Source organism: Piliocolobus tephrosceles, chromosome 3, assembly GCF_002776525.5.
Source record: "Piliocolobus tephrosceles isolate RC106 chromosome 3, ASM277652v3, whole genome shotgun sequence".
Classification (NCBI taxonomy): domain Eukaryota; kingdom Metazoa; phylum Chordata; class Mammalia; order Primates; family Cercopithecidae; genus Piliocolobus; species Piliocolobus tephrosceles.
The window spans coordinates 167,984,958-168,011,902 of record NC_045436.1 but is presented as its reverse complement, the minus strand read 5'-3'; the positions used below and the strand labels follow the sequence as shown (position 1 = coordinate 168,011,902).

Here is a 26,945-nt window from a genome sequence, read left to right as displayed (position 1 = left end):
CATAAAGTGGTGTAGACCAGGGAGGGGTTGGCAAACCTTTTGTGTATAGGGCCAGAGAGTAAATATTTTTAGATTTTTGCAGGCCATATGATCTGTCTGAACTACTCAGTTCTGCTTTTGTAGTGTGAAGACAGCTGTAGATAATACATAAATGACTTAGTATGGCTGTAGTCCAGTAAAACTTTATGGACACTGAAATTTGAATTTCATATAATTTTCACATGTAATAAATTTTTTTTAACCAGTTGAAAATGCAAAACTTCCTAACTTGCAGGCTATGCAAAAACAGGTGGTTGAATGGATCTGAGCTCTTTGCAGATCCCTAGTACTGAATGAATAGGGGTATAAGCATGGAAGCAGGGATACTACTAATAAGGAGGGTATTTGATAATCTAGGAAAGCGAAGGTGATGGTTTGGATGAGGGTTGTTGAGGTTGTGAGCAGGATGGTAATCTAAGTTTGAAAATTAAGTCTAGGATTTGCTAATGAATCTGATGTGGTATGTGACAGAAAGGTAGAGGATAATTTAAAGATTTGCCCCAGAATAACTGGATGGATGAAATTGGCTTTTCCTATAATGGGGAATGCAGAGGAGCAGGTTTTATGACAGATAGGATGAAATAAGGAGTTCAGTATTGGGCATGGTAAGTTTACAGTTTAAGTTACAAGTGGATATATTAAATAGGCATTTATATGTGAGTTTGGAGTAAAGGGGAGAGGTCCAAGATGGTGAAATGGAAGCCTTTATTCTTTTGATAGTATCTGATAGTACGCAATGCTTAGAGATAGGATGTTGCCTGAGGAATGAGTGTAGATTAAATGAGTGTAGGGTCAACTTTGTAGGACCCTAAGCCTCAGATAAAAGTAGGGGAGATGAAGAGGAACTAGTAGGGGCTAAGGTGAATTGGACAATAGAAGAGGAATGGTGTGATTTCCTGGAAAGCAAGTGAAGGTAATATTTTAAAGATGATAGAATGACCCAGCTGTCCAGTGTTGCTTCATAATGGACCATTCTGGATTCATAATGGACCATTTCTGGCAATCAGGAAGTGTTCTTGAAATTTCTTTAAAAGTTTTGAAAAATTGAGCCATTTTTCTTAATTCATTATTTACAGGTGATTTTTATTTGTTTTAAAAGCCAAGTTATAGAGCCAAGTTATTTTACCAATTACCTAAATTTAATTACACTAAAGAATATAGTAAACTGGCACACGCCTGTAATCCCACCACTTTGGGTGGCTGAGGCGGGTGGACCATGAGGTCAGGAGTTCGAGACCAGCTTGACCAATGTGGTGAAACCCCCATCTCTACTAAAAATACAAAAATTAGCTGGGCGTCGTGGTGCATGCCTGTAATCCCAGCTACTTAGGAGGCTGAGGCAGGAGAATCGCTTGAACCCAACCCAGGAGGCAGAGGTTGCAGTGAGCTGAGATTGCGCCGTAGCACTCCAGCCTGGACAATAGGGTGAGACTCTGTCTCCAAAAAGAAAATATATATATATATATTATTTATAATATAAATACTGAGCTCTGTATTTTTTTCATGGCTTTGAAATTTGGTGGGCATTTTTAAACTTAAGATAGACTCATACAAAGTGCTGTGTTTCATGGTTTACCTCTTTTCATAAAGGAGTCCAGTTGAAAACTGAATTTACTATTAATGAATTCTGAATTCATTAAGCTAATGAGAGAAAAATGAAACTTGATAACCTGGAAGAATACTGTTCTGATGAATGCCTTTCATTGCTTAGAATATAATGTTTGTCTCTTGACAGATGGGCTAGAACACTTTCAACATAATTGAACAGTTTTTCTGGGTCTTAAAAAAATAAGATCATAGTTGAGGGCATTGTTGATTCTTTTTTAAATAAAAGGAACAAATAATGTAATTCAGCCTGACTCCAATTCCAGAAATTTTTATTGACTGTGAAGATTAACTTTTTCTTAAAATATATAGCTCTCAAATGTTATGGTTCAAATAAATAAAAATAATGTGTTTTTTTTAAATTGAAATTTTAACTATGTTTTTGAAAAGTGATGTTTTCTTTAGACTTGACACTGTCATTGAAATTTGACTAAGAAAAAAATAAGATACATATTAATTTTATGTAAACAGAACTAAAACATTTACTGAATTTACTTTTTTTGGTGGGGAATATCTTGATTTAGGTTTTGCAAATTGATGATGTCACAATAAAAATAAGTGCTTTAAAGGCAATCTTTGACCAACTGATGATGTTTGGGATTGAACCATTTAAAACTAAAAAAGTCGAAACACTTCATTGTGAAGGTACAGAAATAAACAGTGATGATGAGCAAGAACCAAAAGAAGTTGAAGAGACTGCTACAGCTAAGAATGTTCTGAAACTCCTGTCTGATTTCTTAGATAGTGAGGTAAGAAATAATCCAGTCCTGTGATTATGAAATGTCATTTTCAGCATGTATTTGTTTATTATTATTATTTTTAAATTTATTATACTTTAAGTCCTGTGATACATGTGCAGAACATGCAGATTTGTTACATAGGTATACATGTGCCATGGTGGTTTGCTGCACCCATCAGCCCATCTACATTCGGTATTTCTCCTAGTGCTATCCCTCCCCTAGCCCCCTAACCCCTGACAGGTCCCAGTGTGTGGTGTTCCCCTCCCCTATGCTCTTTATATCTTATTTTTCCTACTGGATTTTAAATTTGGATAGATATTTTTTATTTTACTTTTTTAATATCTTAATTAAATCCTAACTTTCACTATCATATCTAATTTCTCACTGTCAAATTGTATGTGCAAAGAAATGAAGTATAAACAAAAATGAAGTGATTATTGATTATTAATGGGGGTTGTTATTTTTTATTTCTTTACATTGTATTTGTGATATAGAGACTTCTAAGATTTATCCCCAAGAGTTTTAAGAAATAGTTTAGAATAATTTTATATTGGGTGGATAGAAGATGTAAGATAGGGTATGGGATTGGATCTCTTTTAACCACTCTTGAACTACTATTTTTATAGCACACATGAAAAACAACTGATTAAAAATTTTTTATACTGATTGTAGTTTTTCATTGAGGTGGAAGTGATATGACAAAACTTAACAATTTTATTTTTTTTGAGATAGAATCTTCCTCTGTCATCAGGCTGGAGTGCAGTGGCGTGATCATAGTTCACTGCCCCCTCACCTGCTGGGTTCAAGCACTCCTCCTGAATAGCTAGAACTACAGGCATGTGCCACCATGCCTGCTGATTTTTAAATTTTTTGTAGAGACAGGGTCTCGCTCTGTTGCCCAGGCTGGTCTTGAACTCCTGGCCTCAAGCGATCCTCCTGCCTCAGCCTCCCAGAGTGCTGGGATTCCAAGTGTGAGCCCTCGTGCCTGGCCCAAACTAACACTGTTAATGTGAACAATTCATTGGCATTTAGTACATTCAAAATGAAAGGCAACTACCACCTGTATCATCTAATTTAAAACCTTTTAATCATCCCAAAATGAATACTCATTAAGCAGTTGCTCCTCATTCCCACTTCTGCCAGCCCTGACAGTAACCAATCTGCAGTCTGTTTCTATGGATTTAACTATTCTGGATATTTTGTATAAATGGAATCACACAATATGTGACCTCTGTTTGGCTTTTTAAATTTAGCATAACATTTTCGAGATTCATCCACATGGTATCTTGCTTGTATCAGTACTTCATTCCTTTTTGTAGCTGAATACTCCATTTTATGTATATATGGTGATTTGTTTATGCATTCATCCATTGAAGGACAGTTGGGCTTTTTCTGCCTTTTGGCTATTGTGAATAGTGCTGCTTACTATGAATATGGTGTGTATGTGTATTTATTTGAGTACCTGTTTCAATTCTTTTGGGTATCTGTATACCTAGGAATTGGGTTGCCGAGTCATTTAACTTTTTGAGAACTTGACAAAGTTGTTTTCCACAGTGACTGAACCATTTAAAATTTCCACCTGCAGTGTAGAAGGTTTTCCATTTCTCCATATCCTTGTTGACACTTAGGTTCCATTTTTAAAAAATTATAGCTATCCTAGTATATATGAAGTGCTACTTCATTGTGGTTTTGATTTGCATTTCCTTAATGACTAGTGTTGAGTATCTTTTCATCTGCTTCTTGGCCATTTGTATATTTTGTTTGGATAAATGTCTGTTCAAGTCCTTTGCCCATTTTTAAGTTGGGTTGGTTGTCTTTATGGAGTTCTTTATGTAGTTTGGGTGGTAGATTCTTATCAGGTATAATTTGTAACTTTTATTCTATAGGTTTTCTTTACTTTCTTGTTAATATACTTAGATGTATTAAACATTTTTAATTTTGGAGATACACTCATTTTTTTCTTTCGTTGCTTCTGCTTTTGGTGTCCTATTTAAGAATCCAGTCTAAGTCCAAGTCATGAAGATTTATCCCTGTTTTCTTCTGAGAGTTTTCTGGCTTTAGTTTTTATATTTAGGCTGTTAATGCATTTTCAGTTAATATTTGTATATGGTCTAAGGTCCAGCTTCATTGTTTTGCCTGTGTACATCTAGTTTTCTTTTCCTTTGTCTTCTCTAGACTTGTTTTGTTTACTCTTTCTAGGAATGCCTTCTGCTTCAACATCTTCTGTTCACATTCTATCCATTATTCAGACAAATTGCAACTCCTACCTATGGAGCTTTTGCTTATAGATAGGCACCATCCTCTAATATCAGGGGCCAGGGTTTTCTATGTCTTAGAAATGCTAAGCATTTAAATATATGTTTTGCTTTTTATTTTCCAACAGTTTTAAAAGGCCTTTGGTTCTTCTAAAAAATTTTAAGATAATTGAATTTTTCGTGGCTAGACTAAGCATTTATCTAATCTCCTAGTCTTTTAGATTTGTCTAACATTGTTAGTCTAGCTGTGAAGAAACAGTCTTTTTATGTGCCTTTAAAGAATTGGTAATAACTTGAATGGTTTTTGGATGGTTCATGTAAAAATACTGTAGGACAGGCTACATTGAGAGGCTTAAAAAGGAGATACAAATAAATTTCTTCTAATGAATGTCATCTTTGTTAGATATCTGAACTTAGGACTGGAGCTGCGGAAGGACTAGCCAAGCTGATGTTCTCTGGGCTTTTGGTCAGCAGCAGGATTCTTTCTCGTCTTATTTTGTTGTGGTACAATCCTGTGACTGAAGAGGATGTTCGACTTCGACATTGCCTCGGCGTGTTCTTCCCCATTTTTGCTTATGCAAGCAGGTATTGAGTCATACTGATAAATCAAAAATCTGACTTGACATCAAATTCAAGTCCCCCATGAATTATATCTATAATATTTTGTTGTTGGTACTTTTTCTATCTTTAGTAGATAAATGATAAAATGACAAGAATGATACAGATTTTATCTGTCTGAATTTTTGGCTCTTTCCTGGATGAAAATGCACTTTATCTTGATGAGTGAATTTCATATATAGTAGTTTTGAATTTCATACATAATAGTTTTTGGAGTCATGCTTTTCTCTCATCAAATAATGTTCTGTCAACGTACTTTGAATTTGTTTCTCAACAGGACTAATCAGGAATGCTTTGAAGAAGCTTTTCTTCCAACCCTGCAAACACTGGCCAATGCCCCTGCATCTTCTCCTTTAGCTGAAATTGATATCACAAATGTTGCTGAGTTACTCGTAGATTTGACAAGACCAAGTGGATTAAATCCTCAGACCAAGACTTCCCAAGATTATCAGGTGAGTGATTTTGGTAACTGCACGCAGATCACTGTTTTGGTAAAATAATCTCTCTCAAAGATCCCTTGAAATACTGAGGAACTGCATTTTGGTCTTTAGACTTCAGTCTCAAGCATTTACCACAAAGCATGAAAAAACAAGACCTTGGGAAATGTGGAGAAATACAAAAACAGAAGTAATCAATGTTAACATTTTTGCTACTGAAAAGAAATTACTAAAAATTTACCACCCACACCATGCCCACTTAGTACTGACTGTTAATCTGAAATAATAACCTGCGTTATCTAGGACTCACTGAATCTTCAAATGTTGGCTTACCTGCTATGCTTCTGGCACAAAGAAGGAGAATTTAAAGACTAAAATTCACTTCAAACTTTTTTGGCTTTTAATTCGAAGAAGATAAACCAACTGCACACTGACTCACAGACTGAACTTAAGCTGGGTTGTTTTAATCCTTTAATGGCATTTGGTCAAACTTGTTACTACTTTTGAAATTTAATGTATTAGTGATTTCAGATGCTAACAGATTAAGTTGAAAGTGTTACTCTCTCTGATTTGATATTTAGTGATAGGCTACTGTGTTCAAGTCATATGTCTTATCTTATTGGTAAGATAAGATTACAAAGGATATTAGGCAGAATTAGGCAGGGTCAGTAATAGAGCTATTAAGCAGTTTAGGACTTGAGACAAAGGCAGGAGTCATGCGGTAGGAATGATGAGTACAGTGTTAGTTTTAAAACTCACTGACCACAATTCAGTTAGGCCTTGTTGGTGTTTGGGGAGTGGTTTGGGTAGAGGAAGGATGTTTTAGTAAAGGTGATATATGTCGATGGTTATGCAAATGTTGGGGAACTGTAGAAAGATAATTTTGGCTAAGGATCCTGAATAGGACTGTTAGGGCAGAACATTGGGGGTAGATTATAGATTGCTTTAAAGGCCAATGTAGGGAATTTGGAGTTGGCCTTATTTGCAGTGGGTGATTATGCAGGGCTTATGATGAGAAAGGGTTAATGTCATGAAAACCACTTAGAAAGATTAATTTGGTGGTCAGTGATGGTTATATGGGATGAACTGGTGAGCGGAAAGAAAATAATATTAAGAAAGCAGTTGAAAAATCTGTGTAATTCGCTTGTAGAAAAAGTACTAGAAAGTAATAGTAGAAAGTAGAAAGAATAGAAATTGACCTAATAAAGAACTATGGGTACAAGAATTTAAAAGAAAGAGCTTGAGAGGCAAGAAAGATGGAGGAGTCCAGGCAAACTCTAAGTATGTGTAACAGCAGACTTTAAAGGAGCTGTTGCCATAGTGTAATTGGGGAGTACTCTCATGATCAGCATCTTGGAAGAGTGAGGAAGGTAGATTGGGGCATGGCACTAAGTTCAACTACTGCTATGCAAGCAAAGACCCCAGCCAATCCCATAGGGAGTTCCAGAACTGGGATGTTCCTTTGAGTTGTCCAGAATGGAGGCAAGCTGAGACACTGTACCTGTGCATTGGCCAGTCATTGGATTTGCACAAATCTTTGGGAGAAGAGGTATGATCTTGGACAGGGTCCACCAAAGTCCACCTTCATCAGCCTGGGTCAGTACTGTATCTGGGAACTTCTACCCTCCAAAACATGCTGCAACTGGAGGATGAGTGCTTCTTTCCTACAGGAAGTGGAACTGGGTCCTATAACACAGCATCCCCTACAAGAGGTCAAGAAGGGGAGCTTATTTTGGTGGTAGGGCAGATGTTAAATTTGGTTTTAGACATTTTATATTTGGGATTATGACAAGACAGTTGGAAATATTTGTTAGATGTGTAAGACTATATAATAATCATAATCATTTTCATTTTACAGAGAATTTTCTCTTAATTTTTTAGGCCTTAACAGTACATGACAATTTGGCTATGAAAATTTGCAATGAGATCTTAACAAATTCGTGCTCACCAGAAATTCGAGTCTATACAAAAGCCTTGAGTTCTTTAGAACTCAGTAGCCATCTTGCAAAAGATCTTCTGGTTCTATTGAATGAGATTCTGGAGGTAAAGTAGTTTCTAATTACTCTGAATTAGTTTGTGTTTATATTTATACACGTAGAATTTACATGGTTGTATTAGATTATACATATGTTAGCATATTGCGACTTATTTGAAATATTTTCTTCATAAATTTCATATACTTTAGTGTTTTTAAACAACTTGATATGTATTGGTACTGTTTTCAAAGAAGATTAGGGAATGTGGTGTTTACAAAATATTAATGTTTTCTTTTATAGCAAGTAAAAGATAGGACATGTCTGAGAGCTTTGGAGAAAATCAAGATTCAGTTAGAAAAAGGAAGTAAAGAATTTGGTGACCAAGCTGAAGTAGCACAGGATGCCAGCTTGACTACAACTACTTTTCAAAACGAAGATGGTAATGACATACTGACTAGAATATTTATAAGATTCTGTGTTTTTTATCTTTACTGAGACATATTTTTTTCTACTCTGACATGTTTGGTTGGACATCAGAAATGAATGAAAATTTTTTTCTAATTAATCCTCTTGGGAAAGAGCATTACTGATAAATGTTTATTCTACTTTTCAAGTGTTTTTTGGCATGCATTTCTCAACATATGACCATCTTTTTAGGAGTTTTGCTTCTTTTCCAACATTCAAATTTTCGAAAGGGTGATTTATAACTTTTCACTAGCTGTTAGAAGGACTTTGTCATTTCAGTTTCATAAAAACTAGACTTAAAAAGACAATTCAAAATATTTCATGAGGCTATCTTATTTATATTGTTGTATTATTCCCTTTAATAGAAAAGAATAAAGAAGTATATATGACTCCTCTCAGGGGTGTAAAAGCAACCCAAGCATCAAAATCTACTCAGCTAAAGACTAACAGAGGTAGTGTATGGATTGACCATCTTTATGATAAAAGTTTTAAATTTTGTCTTCCAATGAAAAATACTTGTTTTGCAAGTTTTCTTATCTTTGTTTCCTTAGGGATAAAGATTTTTTAAAAATGTCTTTGGTATCCTTTCTTTTTAATTCTTTCAGTGGATGCCAGTTTTTGCCTTGTGTCTAAAGATGATAAAATCAGTGTTGCTCTAGGTGCTTTTGATTGAAAGAAGTATGCTGCAAAACATCATATTACAAAAGAAAATTTGGGTTAAATTAATATTTGGTTAAATGATGGTTTTATATTAGTTATTTGTGTTCTGTCCTTCATATAACTAAGCATTTTTAAAAAATCCCTGTAGCATTTTTCTGGGCTTTGTTTTCCTTCTATTCCCATCTTATTTCATATTTTCCCAACTTGTTTCCCAAGGGCTATCCAACAATAGGGGATCTGCTGGCACAGTAAATGCTGACTACTAGGGGATCACTTGGAAAAAAATCTGAAATTCAAGATCTTTTTATTGTTTTATTATTTCCTCATTACAAAAGCAATGCATGCTTATTACAGAAGAATCAGAAAGTACATCCAGGCAAACTACTGTAAGGAACACTAATAATCCCACCCATGAGCCAACCAGGATTTTAATTTTAGAAATCTATTGTTTAAGGCCCTTTTCGATGCAGATTTAATTTTTTCTAAAATGGAGTCTGGAATATTGTTTTGTAACCAGTAAATTATTTAAATACCGATTGCTGGCTATTGTTCCAAGTTAGTCCCATATTGTTGGATGTTTTCTTGGGGATAAATCCATTTAGTAAAAGCAGGTAAGGAGTAGAAAAAAGTGCCACATGAATGAAGTAGAGTATATAATTTTCAAACAGACTGTCACATTGAACAGTTTGGTTTTGATCAGATTTTTTTTGTGGTATATCACACCATGAGAACACCATCCTTTTTAATACACCAAACTTCATGTATTCATACTGTTTTATTTCTTATAAATGAGAAACATCACAAGCCAAACTTTGTCTTACTCCTTAACCTTGTAAATTTCTAGTAAGTAGAATTTTATAATAATCCCTAGTATATAAAGGTTCTGGTTTTTACATTGAAATATATTTTAGAACACATATTTGAATTGGTCATGTATATGTTATTTTACAAGAAGCCATTATTACCTTACTGATTAATGTTCTATTTGTTTTATCACCTTCCAAGAAAAAAATAAGTTCTGTTTCTTTAGCACCTGTTTATGCACCTAACTTACCTTTCTAACCTTTAATTTTCATGAGTCTCTCCACAGACTTTGTGCTATAGCAATAACATAGGTACTTCATTATAACACATTTTTCATATACTCTGTCCTCAAATACATTGAACTAAAATTTGTCTTCTTTTAACTTGCTTGAAATTTCCTCATTTTCCCTTACTCATTATTAGTGCTTACAAAATAAATTAAGTTTTAATCTTGCTTGGGTTCCTTTTTCTGTGGTAGTGGTAACTAGTACCAAGATGGCTAGAACAAGTAGGAGATACATGTGTTGAAAGGATTGTTAGGCCGGGCGCGGTGGCTCAAGCCTGTAATCCCAGCACTTTGGGAGGCCGAGACGGGCGGATCACGAGGTCAGGAGATCGAGACCATCCTGGCTAACACGGTGAAACCCCGTCTCTACTAAAAAATACAAAAAAACTAGCCGGGCGAGGTGGCGGGCGCCTGTAGTCCCAGCTACTCGGGAGGCTGAGGCAGGAGAATGGCGTAAACCCGGGAGGTGGAGCTTGCAGTGAACTGAGATCCAGCCACTGCACTCCAGCCCGGGTGGCAGAGCAAGACTCCGTCTCAAAAAAAAAAAAAAAAAGAAAGGATTGTTGTGTTGAAAACAAAGGGTGTAGTTAGCCTAGAAACTAAATTAAAAACAATAAGCAATGATAATAAATTCTGATAATGAATTATACTGTCTTCAAGGACAGAGAAAAGTGACAGTTTCAGCTAGGACGAACAGGAGGCGTCAGACTGCTGAGGCCGACTCTGAAAGGTATGCCATGCATGTCTAGAATATATAGAGGCCTATCTTCACTTTTTCTTTCTAGAAGTAGAAAAAAACTAATTTTCTTGTGAATGAGAGAAAATATATAACAAGATAGTGAAAACTATAAATAGCTGTCTTGGGTATATAGTCTAAAATTCCATTATCAAGAGCATTTGACGTCTTACGGCGTGTTTGCTTTTGCCAATTAGTTGGCACGGTCTTTAGTGCTATCTTTAATATGTTGTTTCAATTTCTAATTATATGATGTGACTCCTCTTTGATCTTCAGTTAGCAGCTCTTGATTTTGATAATATTTGGGTTCTCTACACTTAATGATAGAATAATTCTGTCTATAATTTGGGTATATTGTGTGGTAGAGTGTTTATTTTTGGCTTCTTGTCAATGAAGCCACTGTTAGAGCTGAAAGTTGGTAGCTGTCTTGTATTCATTGGCAACATTGTATTGTGTGTATTTTCAGTACATAGTTTCACACTATCTTGATTAAATTTAATCAGGAGGGGGAACTTGTTTTTTACTGTGTTTTTGGAATTTATTGCTTAAATCAAGAGAACTTATTTTTTTTCTCACTTCTTGAGTTTCAAAGAAATCTTTTTTGGACAGTTATGGTCCTCGTTTAATTACAAGCTTCATTACAAGTCTGTGGCTTTTTTCCTGTATAACACCAGGTTCCATTATAGTATATAAAATCATTAGCTAGGTTTTCCATGATTCACTTTGCTGGATAGCCAAGTCAGTGTTTTTTGACATTGTTTAATTTTAGTTTTAAGCTAAGTCAATGGAATCAGGCTATCAATTACACACTGATAGAATGTGAGTCAGAAACAAAAAAGTTTTATTTATAAATAAACTGGTTTTAAAGCTTGTATCTAAATTCGTGTATTTTCAACATCTATTTAGTGATCATGAAGTTCCAGAACCAGAATCAGAAATGAAGATGAGACTACCAAGACGAGCCAAAACAGCAGCGCTAGAAAAAAGTAAACTTAATTTTGCACAATTTCTCAATGAAGATGTAAGTTAGGAAAGATGATGGAGGTGGAATCCTTTAAGATTATATCCAGTTATTTGCTTTAATAAAGTCAACCTTGTCAAAATTAGAACAAACCTGACATCTTTCTGAAGATTTTCTGCTATGCGCTTCCATATTACTTTGGCCTGTATTAAAGCATTAGGATAGCATCAGTTATTATAGTCCAGAACAAATCTGCATCACACGGATTTATCAGAATTTGAGGTGGGCCTAGGAATCTCGTTTTTAAATAGCCTCTCCAAGTGATTCTTATGAACTCTTTATGTTTAAAATCATGTCATTAGGGAAAACTTTCAACTGTGACTAGCTAGTAGCTTGCATTTGAGAAGCTTATGACTTAGATGGGCAGAATCAATGAAGATGAAACCGCCTGAGGACATATTTAACAAGTAACGTGTCAAGGGAACATGAAGGAAGTGCCACAAACTGGCTAGGAGGAGCTTATCACCAGTGAGGAAGACCAGTATAACGTTCAACAGTTATTTTAACAATCTTATTTTGTGATTCCTACAGTGAAAACATTTTTGATGATGCTATCTGCCTAGGAAATCTCTCTTCCTAAAGTATTTGCATATGGGAGTCCTTGTTTGTGAATGTTTCCTGGGTTAGGGAAGTGTCAACATAAATGTATATTAACCATGAAGCTGCTCTCTATATTTTTGGCATAATAAAATAATATTTACTGTGGATAATAATTCTAGTGGTAAAATAATGTGACAGGAAGTTCTCTTTATATATGCTACCAATTTATGAGCACTATGTCAATTTCATTTCTTGTCTTTTGAAATTGACACTTGACCTGACTTATGAAACTTGTACTGTATGAAACTGGTCCTCTTTTCTGCAATACCCAACAAAACACCTTTTCTCTTTATTATTCAGAAATGTCCTAACATGGATCTGTTTAAATAATTGTGCTTTTTTAGGCTTATTTATTAGAAGCCATTTACTTAAAGTGAAATTTTAAGATGGAGCTAAAGTAAGATCACTGGTTTTTAGAACCAAATTGCTATACATATGTGCCTCATAGAACTTATAAAAGGAGTCAAAGTTACAAAGCAAGATAGTTATTAAGCAAAAGGAAAAATGGTAATGATAGAGTCAGTTAAAAATATATGATTGTTCTTCATTCTGTTTGTTGGCTCTGTGTTCTCCTGTGCTTCAAATTCCTTATGCATTGTTATTTTAAAGATAATTTGCAGGGAGTTGGGAGGACTGAAAAGGTACATTAAGTGTGCTGTAAGGAAAAGTCTTAGAAACATAATAAACTAAAATCCCATTCACACATGGCCAGGCTATCCAAAAAGAAAGAAGCCATGTTCTCATGTGGTTCACCATAGTTTGCTTTCTGTGGCATGGGAAAAACAAATTTAAGCACCAAACCTTTAGTATTCTGAGTGTTCAGTTTTTGGACACAGTCATGTAGCCATTGCTGAAACTGTGCTTTGCACTATTAGAGTTAAAGGTAGGGAATGTCCTGCTTTTAAAAGTCATCCCTTTAAAATAAAAGGCTAAGGTACAATAAAACAGATGTAAATCCATTTACCATTTTTTCATTCAAAACTGGTAACTTACAGAAGCCACATAGTATTCTTCTCTACCAAGAGGCACAGATTTGCTAAACAGTAAACATGCAATTGTGCCACTGCTCTTAAAGCCCACAGACTTATAGGTTTAAAATACAGAGAAAGAACTGATCAGCTCACATTCTCCTGTGAATGGAAACATGCTACTTGACAAAAAGCTATGGTCAACTTGTTTTCTTCTGTACATATATAACTTTGAAGGAGATTTACTTCTAAGAGATACCTTTGCCTTTTCTTTCACCAATGTGCTTCGAGGTAGTTGGTGTCCACCTGTTTCCTGTTTGACAACTGCTCATGGGCCAGGTCATCACAAATCTTTACAATACTAGCTCTATAAATCACAATATGTTATATATTAAAACTTTGTGCACAGAAATAAAACTGGGGACAATTACGTATTTAAACTTAGGGCATAAAAAATTCACATAATACCATTAAAAAGAGAAACATCGAAATCCGTTTATACTACAAAATTCCACAATGATCTGATGTAAAACATGTAAAAAACATACAAAGAATATAATCAAAGTGATTAATGCTAATGATTTAATATAAAGACAAATCACAGGACTAGAAATACTTCAAGATCAATTGATAAATGCTTATTGTTCAGAAGGAATATTGACATACAAAATAAAGATAGTGCAAGAAGAACTGCAATCTATTTCTCCTCACTTTTGAGATTTTGGTTATGAACTGTACAGCTCGCTAGAGATGCTGTTGTCAAATTCAGATTCCATTCAATGGGACGATTAAGGCACATCTTAACGGGGCTCAAAGGGCAACGTGCTGTATTCCCATCAGACACATTCAGTTTCTCATCAGTTTTCATTTGTAGCATGCTGGAAGAAAAAGTGTAAGGCATTTTAGTTTTACTTTAATTTCCAAGTAATTATCAACCTTGTAAAAGAACATTTAGTTGTTGTGTTTGGATCTCTAAACTTCAGTGTACGTAAAGCATTTATCCTGAAAAATACAACAGTTTTCTCTCCTACCTACTTATTGAACTAAATACAATGAATAATGCCATGTAAACTGTAACTTGAGAAGTCACATATGACTGAAAAAGTAACACTGCATATATGGATTACATCAGTATACATCAGAAAAGATATTATTTAACCTTGTGAGCCTGGCAGGATTCAACCCTTTTAACTCGCCCTTTTGTGGATCAAGATGAGAGCCACTTTGAGGAAAAAAAGGGATCAACATTTGTTGCCTGTTATGTTCTAGCCACCTTCACATGTATTGTCTCATTTGAATTTCGCAAAAGCCAAGTAAGGTTGGTATGCTTATCCTCACAGTAAACAATAAAATCAAGACGACTCAGAGTTAAGTACAAATATGCCTGAGGTCATACAGTCACCTGCCTGGAACTGGAATACAGCCCTTTCTCTTTTCCTTATGCTTGTCTACTAGCTCTCTAATGAGGCTGGAAAATCATCAGGAATTAAACTTACGGCCAGCTCATCAGAGGAGCATGTGGCATCCACAGGATACTTATTCTGGTTGTCTATTTCAAATAATTTTTTACATTAATGGGAAAGTTGGCTTATTTGGATTTATATTAGGTTGGTCAGATCTCTTCAACATTATTCTTTAATGTTCTGGACTGGTGTCTTATTCCACAAGTTCATGAGAACAGTTCCGTCTGTTCCTAAATGTTCCCACGTAGGGAACCTTGCTCACCACTCTGCTTAACCAAACCTTTACCCATGCCTAATCCAATCTCACATCTCTCAGCGTCCTCTCAGTAAAACATTGCATTGGATAGTGAACTATTGGGTTCTCCACTATTGTTTCATGTCTAATAGTCTGATAACCCCCTCTAGATCAGAAGGAAAGGATGCTAACATTTTTTCTGTGAAGATAAGCACAGTGCTAAATACATAGTAATTACTCAAAAATTCAGTAAACATTTATAAAAAGCCTATTGTGAAACATCTGGAACAGAGTGCTACTCTTCAGAATCACAGACACGTGACACTCAAAAGGGGAGCTAGTCCACTCTTCGTGTAATGAATATGCCATCCCTAGTTTTAAGTATTACAGTCCACATATTCAGGTGTGAATCCTTATGTTTATAAACTATTCAGCTCTCTAATTCACTTGACATTTAACTATGGTTAGTTAATTTGAACTATATCACTCCTAAGCTTTCTCCAACTGTAGCTCTACAAATCTTCCTATTAGCAATGAGGTTCAGTGTCTCATATTTAAGTGACTTGGTGGAGTTGGGAAATGGGAGCATCCAGACTCCAGTAGATCCCTCCTTGCAACCTCAACCAACCAACCCGTACGCCATTCACTAAGCCAAATCCGTTATATCCTGTTTTACCACCACTAACATATCTAACTGCATTCTCCCCAAACAGTCCCAGTCCCATAGAATACAGTTTCAATTTGTATAGATACTAGACAAAATGATAAACTACCAGGTAGCTTACTATGCATCAAAAGTAGTAAACCACTTTTTTGAAAAGCTAAAACGGATGTGATTTAAAAATAACATATTTAAAGTATATGTGACAAATGAAAGAGATCCAAAATACAATATTTTCATACATATTAGAAATCATAACTGAATTTTGAAAAAAATTTACATTAATTATTATTAAAATGTCCTCAGGGACTTCATTTTTGTTTTTCAAGTTAGCAAAACTCAGATAAAGCCATTTCCTTTCTCCAAGGACTGCTAGTCTTCATATTTGCATTGCTTGTATTTTCAAAGCAAAAGTTTGATGTACACCTTCTTGAGAAACTCTAAGGCAAGCTATAAAAACACAATTATATTAATCAAGATAGACTGGTAGGCAAGTATAGTAAGTATTAAACTCCAAAAAAGAAAATGAAGGCATAGAACAAATAATCATGGTCATAAACAAAAACAAATTTTGTTTTGTTTGCTGTTTGTTTGACTAAGGTGTTTTCATCACAGAAGAAGAATAACTACATGATTTTCCTTTTCAAAAACAAGGCAGTTTTCTTAGGTAACTTCTAGAATGGTATACTATAAATTTGGGTACACAGATCCTACAGGTGCACAAAACTATACTTACGTATGGGGAGAAAATGTCAGTTTTGAAAAAAACTAAATTTACTGATATACAGCTTGACATTTAATTCATATATACTTAAAAAACAATGGATATGCAAAGTTTGGGCAGTACTGCTCTATAGAATTCTTAGAATACAGCTATCTTAGGAAATGCTGGAACCAGAGGCATTAGAACATTACAGCTAGAAAGTACCTTTCTAGATGTTTGTTTTTTGAGACAGAGTCTTGCTTTGTGGCCCAGGTTGGAGTGCAGTGGCACCATCATGGCTCACTGCAGCCTCCAACTCCTGCACTCAAGCAATCCTTCTGCCTCAGCCTCCTGAGTAGCTGAGACTACGAGTGTGTGCCATCACACCCAAATAATTTTTAAATGTTTTTGAAGAGACAGGGTCTTGCTGTGTTTTCCAGGCTAGTCTCAAATTCCTGGCCTCAAGCAATCCTCCTGCCTCAGCCTCCCAAAACACTGGGATTACAGGTGTGAGCCACAACACTTGGCCAGATTTTAGTTTTTTTAAGAGAGTAGGAAAATAAACTGCCCCTTTTTCGGGTCTTCTAAAACCAGATGTATGTGGACTAACATAAGAACCTGGTTCTCTGATTAGTGCTTAATCAAGACTTTTCAATTCCATTTTCAACACCAGAGTCAATGAAATTATTTAACATTTATTGAATACCTCAGAAAGTGCTTTTGTGATATAAAGATGAGGACACAGTCAGTGCTTTCAAAGAGTATGCAATATAGAGGATTTAAAAAAAATACTCCTTTATATTTGGAAATTAAAATTTTGACTAGTTAGGTTTAATGTCAGGAATTTGCCGTATAATCATACACATCTGTACAAAGTGAAAAATAAATGTTCTCAACTTTTGATGCCATTTTTGTACAGTTTTTTTGTCTTGTGCATTTTTAAAATAGATAATACATTTGCAAAATTAAAAACATCAATCAGCGTGTAATCCCAGCACTATGGGAGGCTGAGGTGGGTGGACTGGTTGAGCCCAGGAGTCTGAGACCAGCCTGGGCAACACGGCAAAACCCTCTCTCTATAAACAATACAAATATTAGTCCCAGCTACTTAGGAGGTTCAGGTGGGAGGACTGCTTGAGCCTGGGAGGTCGAGGCTGCAGTGCGCTGAGATTGTGCCATTGCACTCCAGCATGGGCAACAGAGTGAGACCCTGTCTCAGAAAAAAAAAAAAAAAAAAAGAATCAGTCAGTGAAAAATGTCATACAATGGGAAGAAGTCTATCAGTGCTTCTAGCCCCTCTTTTGGGGCAACTATTGTTACCATTTTATTGTCTATTCTTCAGATAGTCCCCTCACATTGAAATATGTAGGTATCTGTGTTTCAACTCTCTCCCTGTACGCAATTCTACCATTCTATATACTGTTCTGTATCTTGCTTTAACATATATATTTTGGATACTGTTTCATATTTGTAAAATGAATACTCAAGTCTTTTAACAGCTACATAGAATTCTACTTTATGGCTAAATCATAATTGATTTCATCAGTCCTCAATTGACAGAATTTTTGGCTGTTTTAATCTATTGCATAAAATAGCAATGATGCATTGAATATTCTTGCATGTGTTCAAGTATATCTATAGAGTTGATGAGGAGTAGAAAAGCTGGGTCAAAAGGTGCTTTTACATTTTTGATATTATCAAAGTGCTCTTCGGAGACTGTACCATTTTACACTTTGATCAACAATGTGTGAAAAGGTCTTTCATTCCTCTTACTCTAACCAATAATGTGTAATAAAACTTACAGATCTTTGAAAATCTGATGTTAAAAAGTGGCATACCATTGTTTTAATTCGCCTTTCTTTTATGAATAAGGTTAAGCATATTTTAATGTTTTAGAAGCCATTTGTGTTCCCTTTTTATGTGTTCTTTGCCAATTAGGATAATCTTTTTCTTGTAGTTATGAAAATTAATCCTTTGTTCTATAGTGATTTGTGATCCCATTCTCCTCCCCCGCATCCAGTTTATATCTCCTTATGTTGATTTTCTCGTGAATCCATTCTAAATTCTATGTCATCAGATTTATCACTCTTATGTCATGGCTTCTCTGTTTCATAAAATTAGAAAGCTGAAAGCAGTAGCAGTTAAGTCATCTGAGAAAGTGACTTTATATGTCTATATCCTGGATTCTAATGAAAGCTCAGCAATAGTGTGTATACAGTGGTACTCTTGAGAGTAGAGTTGGGGAAAAGAATGTAAAGACCTGGCTCAATTTCTGACAATAATCACAATAATAATGTCCCTGGACAAGTAACCTTAGCCTCATTTTCTTCATAAAAAACAAAAAACAAACAAACAAAAAAACACTTTCACGCCTTATCTTAGAGAGTTTTGACAACTTAATGAGAGCCAATTAGCATGCTTTAAAAACCATAAGGAGCTCTATACAAATACAAAGGCTTAGTTTACTGCGTATTTTGGTGAAACAGGAAAGAAGTGGGAGGAGAAGTGCTTATCATAAGTAAGGACTCTTCTCTATCAAACTAGAAAACTAATGGAGGTGAGGGTTGAAAAAGGGCAAGAGGAATCTGAAATCGTTACGTAGGCATCTAAGCCTATTTCTGATTCTTCAGTAATCCCATGGACCCAAAGATAGAGTCCATCTCCACATCTGAATGGAAGTTTATAGAGTATGTGCATTTGCAAAGTGTAAAAGATAGAAATCTTTTGGGAGTCATAGAAATCCAAAGAATTTGTGATTTAAATTAATGATTATTGATAAGTCTAATCTTCACAAAAGTAAAATTGTATCTAGCTCTAATAATTTAAACTTGTATTACTGGAGATTTGCAATGTTCATTTCTGTCATAGGGACAATAAACTTGAATGTTACCTAGCTGACTCTTGCAGGAAACAAATTTTGGTATAACCAAGACAGGTCTGAAAATATCACTTACAGAACATAGCTACGTACCAGGCAGTGTGCTAAAAGCCTTTTTCTTTTCTTTTCTTTTTTTTTTAACACTACCACATTCAGTCCTAACAACTATTCACTGAAGCTCACAGAAGTAAAATGACTTACCCAAGCCACATAACTCGTAAATAGAAGTCTCCAGGGCCTATGATCTATTACCTTGTAATGCATACTAACTCTTGGATTGTTCTAATTCTGTCATGATTCGCCATGTTAATACCCATTTTTCTATTCTTCAGAATGCTTAACATGTGAGATTAGTGGACACGTGTATGGTTTATGGGTTTAAAACAGAAAGATGTGCCTAAGGCTACAGTTGTAACCCTATCCAGGAGAGTTAAATATTTAATGCATGAAGTTTCCTCATAGCATAAACTAAATAAGCAGCAGCTACTCATATCCTTCAATTCCTGAAAGAGAAGAATAATGTTAGGGCATAGACTGACATGTTTTTGAGCGCTAACAGAGTATTCTTTAGGTCAAGAGTTTCAGGGAACACAAGTTCATCTTTTTAAAGGGAGACGTCAGCTGTATCACAGATAAACTGGGCTCTGGTACAGGATTTGGACTTGGAATAGTTAATGTACTTGACACTGTCAAATTTGAACTCATCTATTTAACGCCAAATTCTGGATGACGGCTTACTTTCTTCTGGAATGGTGTCTTCTAAGTGTTACTACAGTAAAAATTTACTGACTAGCTATTATGGCTCAGCTCTGTCCTATAGCTTGATGTCTCCACAAATCTATCCAAATATCACCAAAGGTATGTTAAGCGCACGAACCTAGATGAGAGAACCTTCATGAAGGTCACTTATCATTTCTTCTAACCCTCAAGCAGTACTTACTTAACATATTAGGAGTATTAAAAAAGTGATGATATCTACCTTTAAGGGTTTTGCAGCTTGGTAAGGAGGCACAGTGAGAAAGTATTCACAAATTACCAGAATAAAACAGCAGCATGCAATAAATATAAAGGAGTAACTAAGGACTAAGGGATTACAGAGAAGGGAAAGATTAATCCCAGCAGAGTGGGGAGACAAGGGGAAGAAACATTTGATAACGGCCGTTAGGGATAAGGATGTTGGTAAGCTGGGGCAGAAGGAAGACTTGTAGAGCTCGAGTTCTGATCCTGAGTCCAATCACTGGCCAGCTAAATGCACATTTCTTAATCTTTCTAAGCTTCAATGAAGATAATGAAAGTCACTACTTTTTATGGGTAATGGGACTGTTAAATGAATTTATGTAAAGCACTTGGCATAGAGAATAGAATGCACATAAAATGCCTGGCATTTTGACTGGACACATAATAAGGACACAATAAATGTGAGTTAATGTTAGTACTATTAACAAAACATAAGACAATCAAAGGTACCCTTGTTTTCACTGGGGATAAAATATGGCAGATATGTGTATGATTTGTTTCTGCACTGTACCATATTAGGTTATTCCTGTAACTCTCATAAACAGATATAATGATTTAATTTGTGTAGACAGATAATACAATCATTTAATTTTGAGTCCCTGGGCATAAGAGAGATCAAAAGATCAAACACACTTTCCTCTTGCCTCTTCCATCCCAAGTCATCCTACTTTACTTGGATAATGAAAGTTGGAATTTCTCAAGGATGAGTCCTAGTCTTTCTTTTCTCCTTTATTCTATAAACACAGTTTGTAAGGGTGACCATGAGGTCTAATATGTGAATAAACCGTTTCTTTTGGTTGGCAAACAGGTAAGTTTAGATTGCAATTGCTTTAAAAAAAAAAAAAACAAAAAAGTTTTTCTCAAAATTTTCCTTTGTTAGGATACTGATGAATTTAAAGGCTTTGGTAGATAAAGTAGAAGATTATATAGACTTTTTCTCTACTTGCTTGCGATTACTGTATTTGGAGTAGAAGAACATGATGGTTAAGAACCAGACTCTAAAGACCAACAGTCTTGGGGTGTAATCCTAGATTTGCTATTTGATACAGCCAATTTCAGGAAAATTATTTATATTAACTTTGTTTTGAGTATAAAGGTGACACGAAGACTGGCACTCTGGTGCACAGTGTGTGGTTAATAACTAGTAAGTGTTATGACCATTAGAGCAAACTATGGCAGTCAGGAATTCACAAGAAAACATCTAGAATAAAAAAAATAGTTTTCTCCTGATAAATGGGAGAGCCATCTGAATTTTTAATTGAATGGAAATGAAGGAAATTATAGTCAGATTAAGGGCAGAGAACCAACAGTCTTCAGAAATTAATGAACACTGTTTGCAATGTTATACAATTTAGAAATGACCCTTGGCCATGTAGGAACAAAAAAAGACTCCCTGAATTTCTATAATAAAGTATTCAAATACCCAGTAAATATACAAATGTGATTCAGCTACAATTTATAAAAAGAATAAAAATAGGACATTTTAGTAACGTGAAATTAAAAGCAATTAAGTTGTTGATCTAAAACAATGCCAACCAAGTAAAAGACTGCAGAAATTGACATGGTTTATAACATTCTGAGACCCTGTTTGCATCTATCTGCCTTCTTAAGAACTTACCAATGATCATAATCCTTTTTTTGATATACTGTCAATATCAAATTGATTGCATTAATAGTCCCAACTCTTTACTCATCCTTAAATTTACTTTCTTTGCCCTATCATTTTGCAATGTTCCCATTCTGCCTTACCCACGTGATTTGCTCTGGCCAATAGGATCTTAGCAAATACGATGGACGCTGAAGCTTGAGAAAAATTGCTTGGGCAAACCTGCTGAGTTAGTGTGAGGGACACATGGAGCAGAGATAAATGTCCCTCCCACCTGATAGTCAGCTAATACCAGGACATATGAGGGAGGCCAGCCAAGATCAGAAGAACATCCTAGCCTTCTCTGCCAACCACAGACTCATGAATGAAATAAAAATTGCTTATTTTAAGCTAATAAATTTTGGAGTAGTTTGTAATATAGCATTATTGTGGCAATAAATAATAAACCATCTCTTCTCAATTGGATCCTCACCATGAAGCTTAAAAAAGTACAAGGTCTCTCATTCTTTAAAAAATAAAATACAAGACTTTACTCAATCTTTAGTTTGCCTCAAGATAACAGTTTTATAATTAGATTACTTTAAGGAGTTATCCTATACTTGCTATCACCATTTCCTTAACTCCTCATTCCTTAAGCGATTCCAATATGGCTTCCAGTGCTTTTACTCCATGAAAACAGCACTTACTAAGCCATGAATGGCATTCACATTGATAACACCAGTGAATTTTAGTTTTTGCCCCCTTGGCAGCATTCAATATTGTTGACCATTTCTTCTGCTATGAACTTGTGTTTCTCCTAAATTCCTATGTCAAAGCCCTAACCCTGAAGGTGACTGAATTTGGGGACAGGACCTTTAGGAGGTAATTAAGATCATGAGTGAAGCTCTAATCTGATGAGGTTGGTGTTACTGTAAGAGGAGGGATACCAGAGGGTCCTCTCTGCCATGTGAGGACACAGCAAGAAGGTAGCTATTTGCAAGCTATCTATCAGCTTGCAAACCAAACTTGCTGGACCTTGATCTTGGACTTTCCAGCCTCCAAAGCTTTGAGAAAAAAATGTTCTGTCGTTTAAGTCATGCAGTCTATGTTATTTTGTTGTGGTAGCCCAAGGAGACTAAAGCACCCTCTTTCATGAACTCATTTCTTTTGGCTTTTGAGACAAAACACACTTTCCTCTTGCCTCTTCCATCCCAAGTCATCCTACTTTACTTGGATAATGAAAGTTGGAATTTCTCAAGGATGAGTCCTAGTCTTTCTTTTCTTCTTTATTCTATAAAGTCTATTTGGGGGGGTCCTCATCCCTACTCACAGTTTCAGTCATCAATGATATCCTAGATGTCTCAACTCCATTCACAAGCTTATGCATTACTTATTCAGAAAGGATTTCCCTGCAACTCAACCTAAAGTAGCCCCCCTAGAAACTCCTTTCTATCATCCAATTTCATTAACACAATGTATCACTGCTTTATGTTTTCTATTATTGTTTTTCTCTCTTACTAAAATACAGACGGATGAGAATAGAGATCCTTGTTGTTCTTGTTCAGCATTTTATCTGCAGTACTTGGCACAAAGAAACTGGACAAATATTTGCTGAAAGAAAAAAATGATTTCTGCTTCTGGCCATGATGAAGTAACAGGGTAGCTGGGACCAGATACGTGGCTTACTGCCTGGAGAGTTTTCAGGCTGCACGATAGGGAGCGAACCCCAACAGAGCCTGGAAATATTCCTGAGTTGGGGAGACAGTGACTGGAGTTCACGAAGTCCCAGGTGACTAGAATCTGTGGGTTAGAGTATAGGAGAGAGATGGGGGTGAGGGGAGAAAGGAAAGAGAAAGAGACAGAGAGATCTGCAGAGGATTTTCCTTGGGTTAAAGATAAATAAACACTGATCAGTGGATAAGTATTTCCCAAGTCTGTGAAAAGAATCAATGAAAAGGACCAGGTAATAATTTTCTGGAGGCTATATAGAACTGGATATAATTGACCTCCTGACACATGCAGCATTTAGTGAAGTCCTCAGGTGGGTATTGGATTGCCTCTATAGTGAGGTCAACTTAGCCCTAGAGCAGGACTTCTTAACCTCAGCTTCACTAACATTTGGGACCAGATAATTATTTGTTGTGGGGGCTGTGCTAGACATAGTAGAATTTTTAGTAGCATCCCTAGACTTTTTCCACTAGATGCCAATAGCACCTTCTAAATGTAATAGTACAAAATGTCTCTGTACATGACCAAATATCCTCTATGAGGCAAAATCATTCCTGGTTGTAAACTACTGTCTGAGATTAAAGGCTGTTCTGGCTCTGCCCAACAATGCTTAAGACATGAAAGAATCAAAATGTTTCTCAATAAGTTAATGGTGTCCCAGAACAGAGACCAAGAACATTTAACATTGCAAAAATTCCAGATCACAATAATACAAAATTCACAATGTCTGGCATCCCACTGAAAATTACCAAAAAAAATATGATCCATAATGAGGGGAAAAATCATTAAAGAAATAAACAAATAACACAGATTGTGAAATTAGTACATGACGATGTTAATGGAGATATTTTAAATACACTTCATAATTTCAAGAAGCTGAAGAAAGCATGAGCATGACGTGGACAAATACGGTAGATATAAAAAATACGGAATTTGAACTTCCAGAGTAGGCAAACCATTTATAAAATAAAAAATATCCTAGATGGTATTAATAGCAGATTAAACAATGCCAAAGAAATGATTAGTGAACTTAAAAACATAGGAATAGTAATATGCAGAATGAAAGTAAGAAGAGAAAAAAAAACTAAGCAAAAATGAATTGAGTATCAGTGACCTGTGGGATAAATACATGTGATTTATATTCCAGAAGGAGAGGAGAGTGGAGAGGGACAGAAATATATTTAAAGAAATTGGCCAGACACAGTGGCTGACGCCTGTAATCCCAGCACTTTGGGAGGCCGAGGCAGGCAGATCACCTGAGGTCAGGAGTTCGAGACCAGCCTGACCAACACGGAGAAACCGTCTCTACTAAAAAAAAAAAAAAAAAATACAAAATTAGCCGGGCATGGTGGCGCATCTAATCCCAGCTACTCGGGAGGCTGAGGCAGGAGAATCGCTTGAACCAGGGAGGTGGAGGTTGTGGTGAGCCAAGATCGTGCCATTGTCCTCCAGCCTCGGCAGCAAGAGCGAAACTCTGTCTCAAAATAAAAAATAAAAAATAAAAAAAAGAAATAATGGCTAAAAAATGTCTAAATGTGATTACAAGTATAAACTGATATATTCAAGGAGTTCAACAAACTCCAAGCAGAGAAAACATAAAGGCAACCATGCCAAGCTCTTTCATAATCAAACTGTTGATAACCAGTGATAAAGAGAAAATCTTAAAAGCATCTGGCAGAAAAAAGAACATACAGAGGAGCAAATATAAGAATGCCATACCCATCTTCAGAAACAATACAAGCAAGAAGCAAGTAGAACAATATCTGTAAAGTACAGTCTCTGGCTTAGGATGATTTAACTTAGCATTTTTCAACTTTACAGTGGTGTGAAAGTGATAGGCATTTAGCAGAAACCATGCTTTGAGTACCCATACAACCATTCTGTTTTTCAATGTCAGTATTCTATAAGTTATATGAGATAGTCAACATTTTATTGTAAAATAGGCTTTGTGTTTAATGATTTTGCCTAGCTGTAGGCTAATGTAATGTTCTGAGGACATTTAGGGTAGGTGAGGCTAGGCTGTGATGTTAGATAGGTTAAGTGTCTTAAATGAACTTTTGACTTACGGTATTTTCAACTTACAAGGATTTATCGGGAAGTAGCCCCATCATAAGTTGAGGAGCATTAGTACTAAGAGAAAAATATGATCAATTCTGAAATCCATATGCAGAAAAAATACATTTCAAAAATGTGATATATATATAGACTTTTATAGACATACAAAGGCAGAGTGAATTAATCAACAGCAGACCTGCACTACAAGAAATGCTAAAGGAGGTCATTCAGGCAGAAGAAAAGATATCGGATAGAAATCTGGATCTGTACACAAGAATGAAGAGCACTAGACATGATAAATTCATGGGAAAAATACTTATTTTTCTATTAAAAAATCTCTGAATAACTGTGTAAAGAAAAAATAGGAATAATGTACTATGAGGTTTGTAATGTTTACAGAAATAAAAGCACAAAGACTTGGAGAAAAAATGTAAACGTATGGTTGTAACAACTTCAGTAAAGTTTCAGGATACAAAATCAATGTACAAAAATCAGTAGCATTTCTATACACCAACAACCATCCAAGCTCAGAACCAAATCAAGAAAGCAATCCCATTCACAATAGCCACAAAAGAATAAAATTTGAAGGAATTTATTCTTTATTCTTAGGTACGGCTAACCAGAGAGGTGAAAGATCTGTACAAGGAGAATTACAAAACACTGTTCAAAGAAATCAGAGATGACACAAACAAATGAGAAAACATTCCATGATTATGGGTAAGAAAAATCAATATTGGGATAAGAAAAATCAAAATTGGGCCATATTGTCCAAAGAATTTTAGAGATTCAATGCTATTCCTATCAGACTGCCAATGACATTCAGATGGAACCAACAAAGAATGTGAATAGCCAAGGCAATCCTAAATAAAAAGAACAAAGCTGGAGGCATCACATTACCTGACTTTGAACTATACCACAAGGCTATTGTATTAGTCCATTTTCACACTGTTGATAGAGTCATACCCGAGAATGGGCAATTTACAAAGGAAAGAGAACCCACAGTTTCACATGGCTGGGGAAGCCTCACAATCACGGCGAAAGGTGAAAGGCATGTCTCACATGGTGGCAGACAAGAGAGAGCTTGTGCAGGAAAACTTCCCCTTACAATAACCATCAGATTTTGTGAGACTCACTATCACAAGAAGAGCATGTGAAAGACCTGCCCCCATGATCCAATTACCTGCCACCAGGTCCCTCCTACAACACATGGGAATTCAAGATAAGATTTGAATGGGGACGGGCCGGGCGCGGTGGCTCAAGCCTGTAATCCCAACACTTTGGGAGGCCGAGACGGGCGGATCACAAGGTCTGGAGATCGAGACCATCCTGGCTAACACGGTGAAACCCCGTCTCTACTAAAAACTACAAAAAACTAGCCGGGCGAGGTGGCAGCGCCTATAGTCCCAGCTA

At 35.8% G+C, this 26,945-nt stretch overlaps 2 protein-coding genes across 6 annotated transcripts in view; one reads left to right on the top strand and one right to left on the bottom strand.

Annotated features, from left to right (window-relative positions):
• NCAPG (non-SMC condensin I complex subunit G) overlaps window positions 1–13,042 on the top strand; it is a 34,320-nt gene extending 21,278 nt beyond the window's left edge. Inside the window, exons 14-21 of one of the 3 annotated variants that reach the window (XM_023206987.1) lie at window positions 2,169–2,393; window positions 5,043–5,224; window positions 5,535–5,709; window positions 7,576–7,737; window positions 7,971–8,109; window positions 8,501–8,587; window positions 10,546–10,615; window positions 11,528–12,303. In XM_023206987.1, the coding sequence (XP_023062755.1) occupies window positions 2,169–2,393; window positions 5,043–5,224; window positions 5,535–5,709; window positions 7,576–7,737; window positions 7,971–8,109; window positions 8,501–8,587; window positions 10,546–10,615; window positions 11,528–11,651 (1,164 nt within the window). In that variant the 3' untranslated portion in view covers window positions 11,652–12,303. Of the gene's footprint in view, window positions 1–2,168; window positions 2,394–5,042; window positions 5,225–5,534; window positions 5,710–7,575; window positions 7,738–7,970; window positions 8,110–8,500; window positions 8,588–10,543; window positions 10,616–11,527 lie in introns of all 3 variants that reach the window. The other 2 variants (XM_023206989.1, XM_023206988.2) reach the window with 2 other exon arrangements.
• The window catches only part of LCORL (ligand dependent nuclear receptor corepressor like), a 177,706-nt gene continuing 162,206 nt past the window's right edge, over window positions 11,446–26,945 (bottom strand). The window contains exon 7 of one of the 3 annotated variants that reach the window (XM_023206986.2): window positions 11,446–14,088. In XM_023206986.2, the coding sequence (XP_023062754.1) occupies window positions 13,908–14,088 (181 nt within the window). In that variant the 3' untranslated portion in view covers window positions 11,446–13,907. The remainder of the gene's footprint in view (window positions 14,089–26,945) is intronic. The other 2 variants (XM_031935367.1, XM_023206984.3) reach the window with 2 other exon arrangements.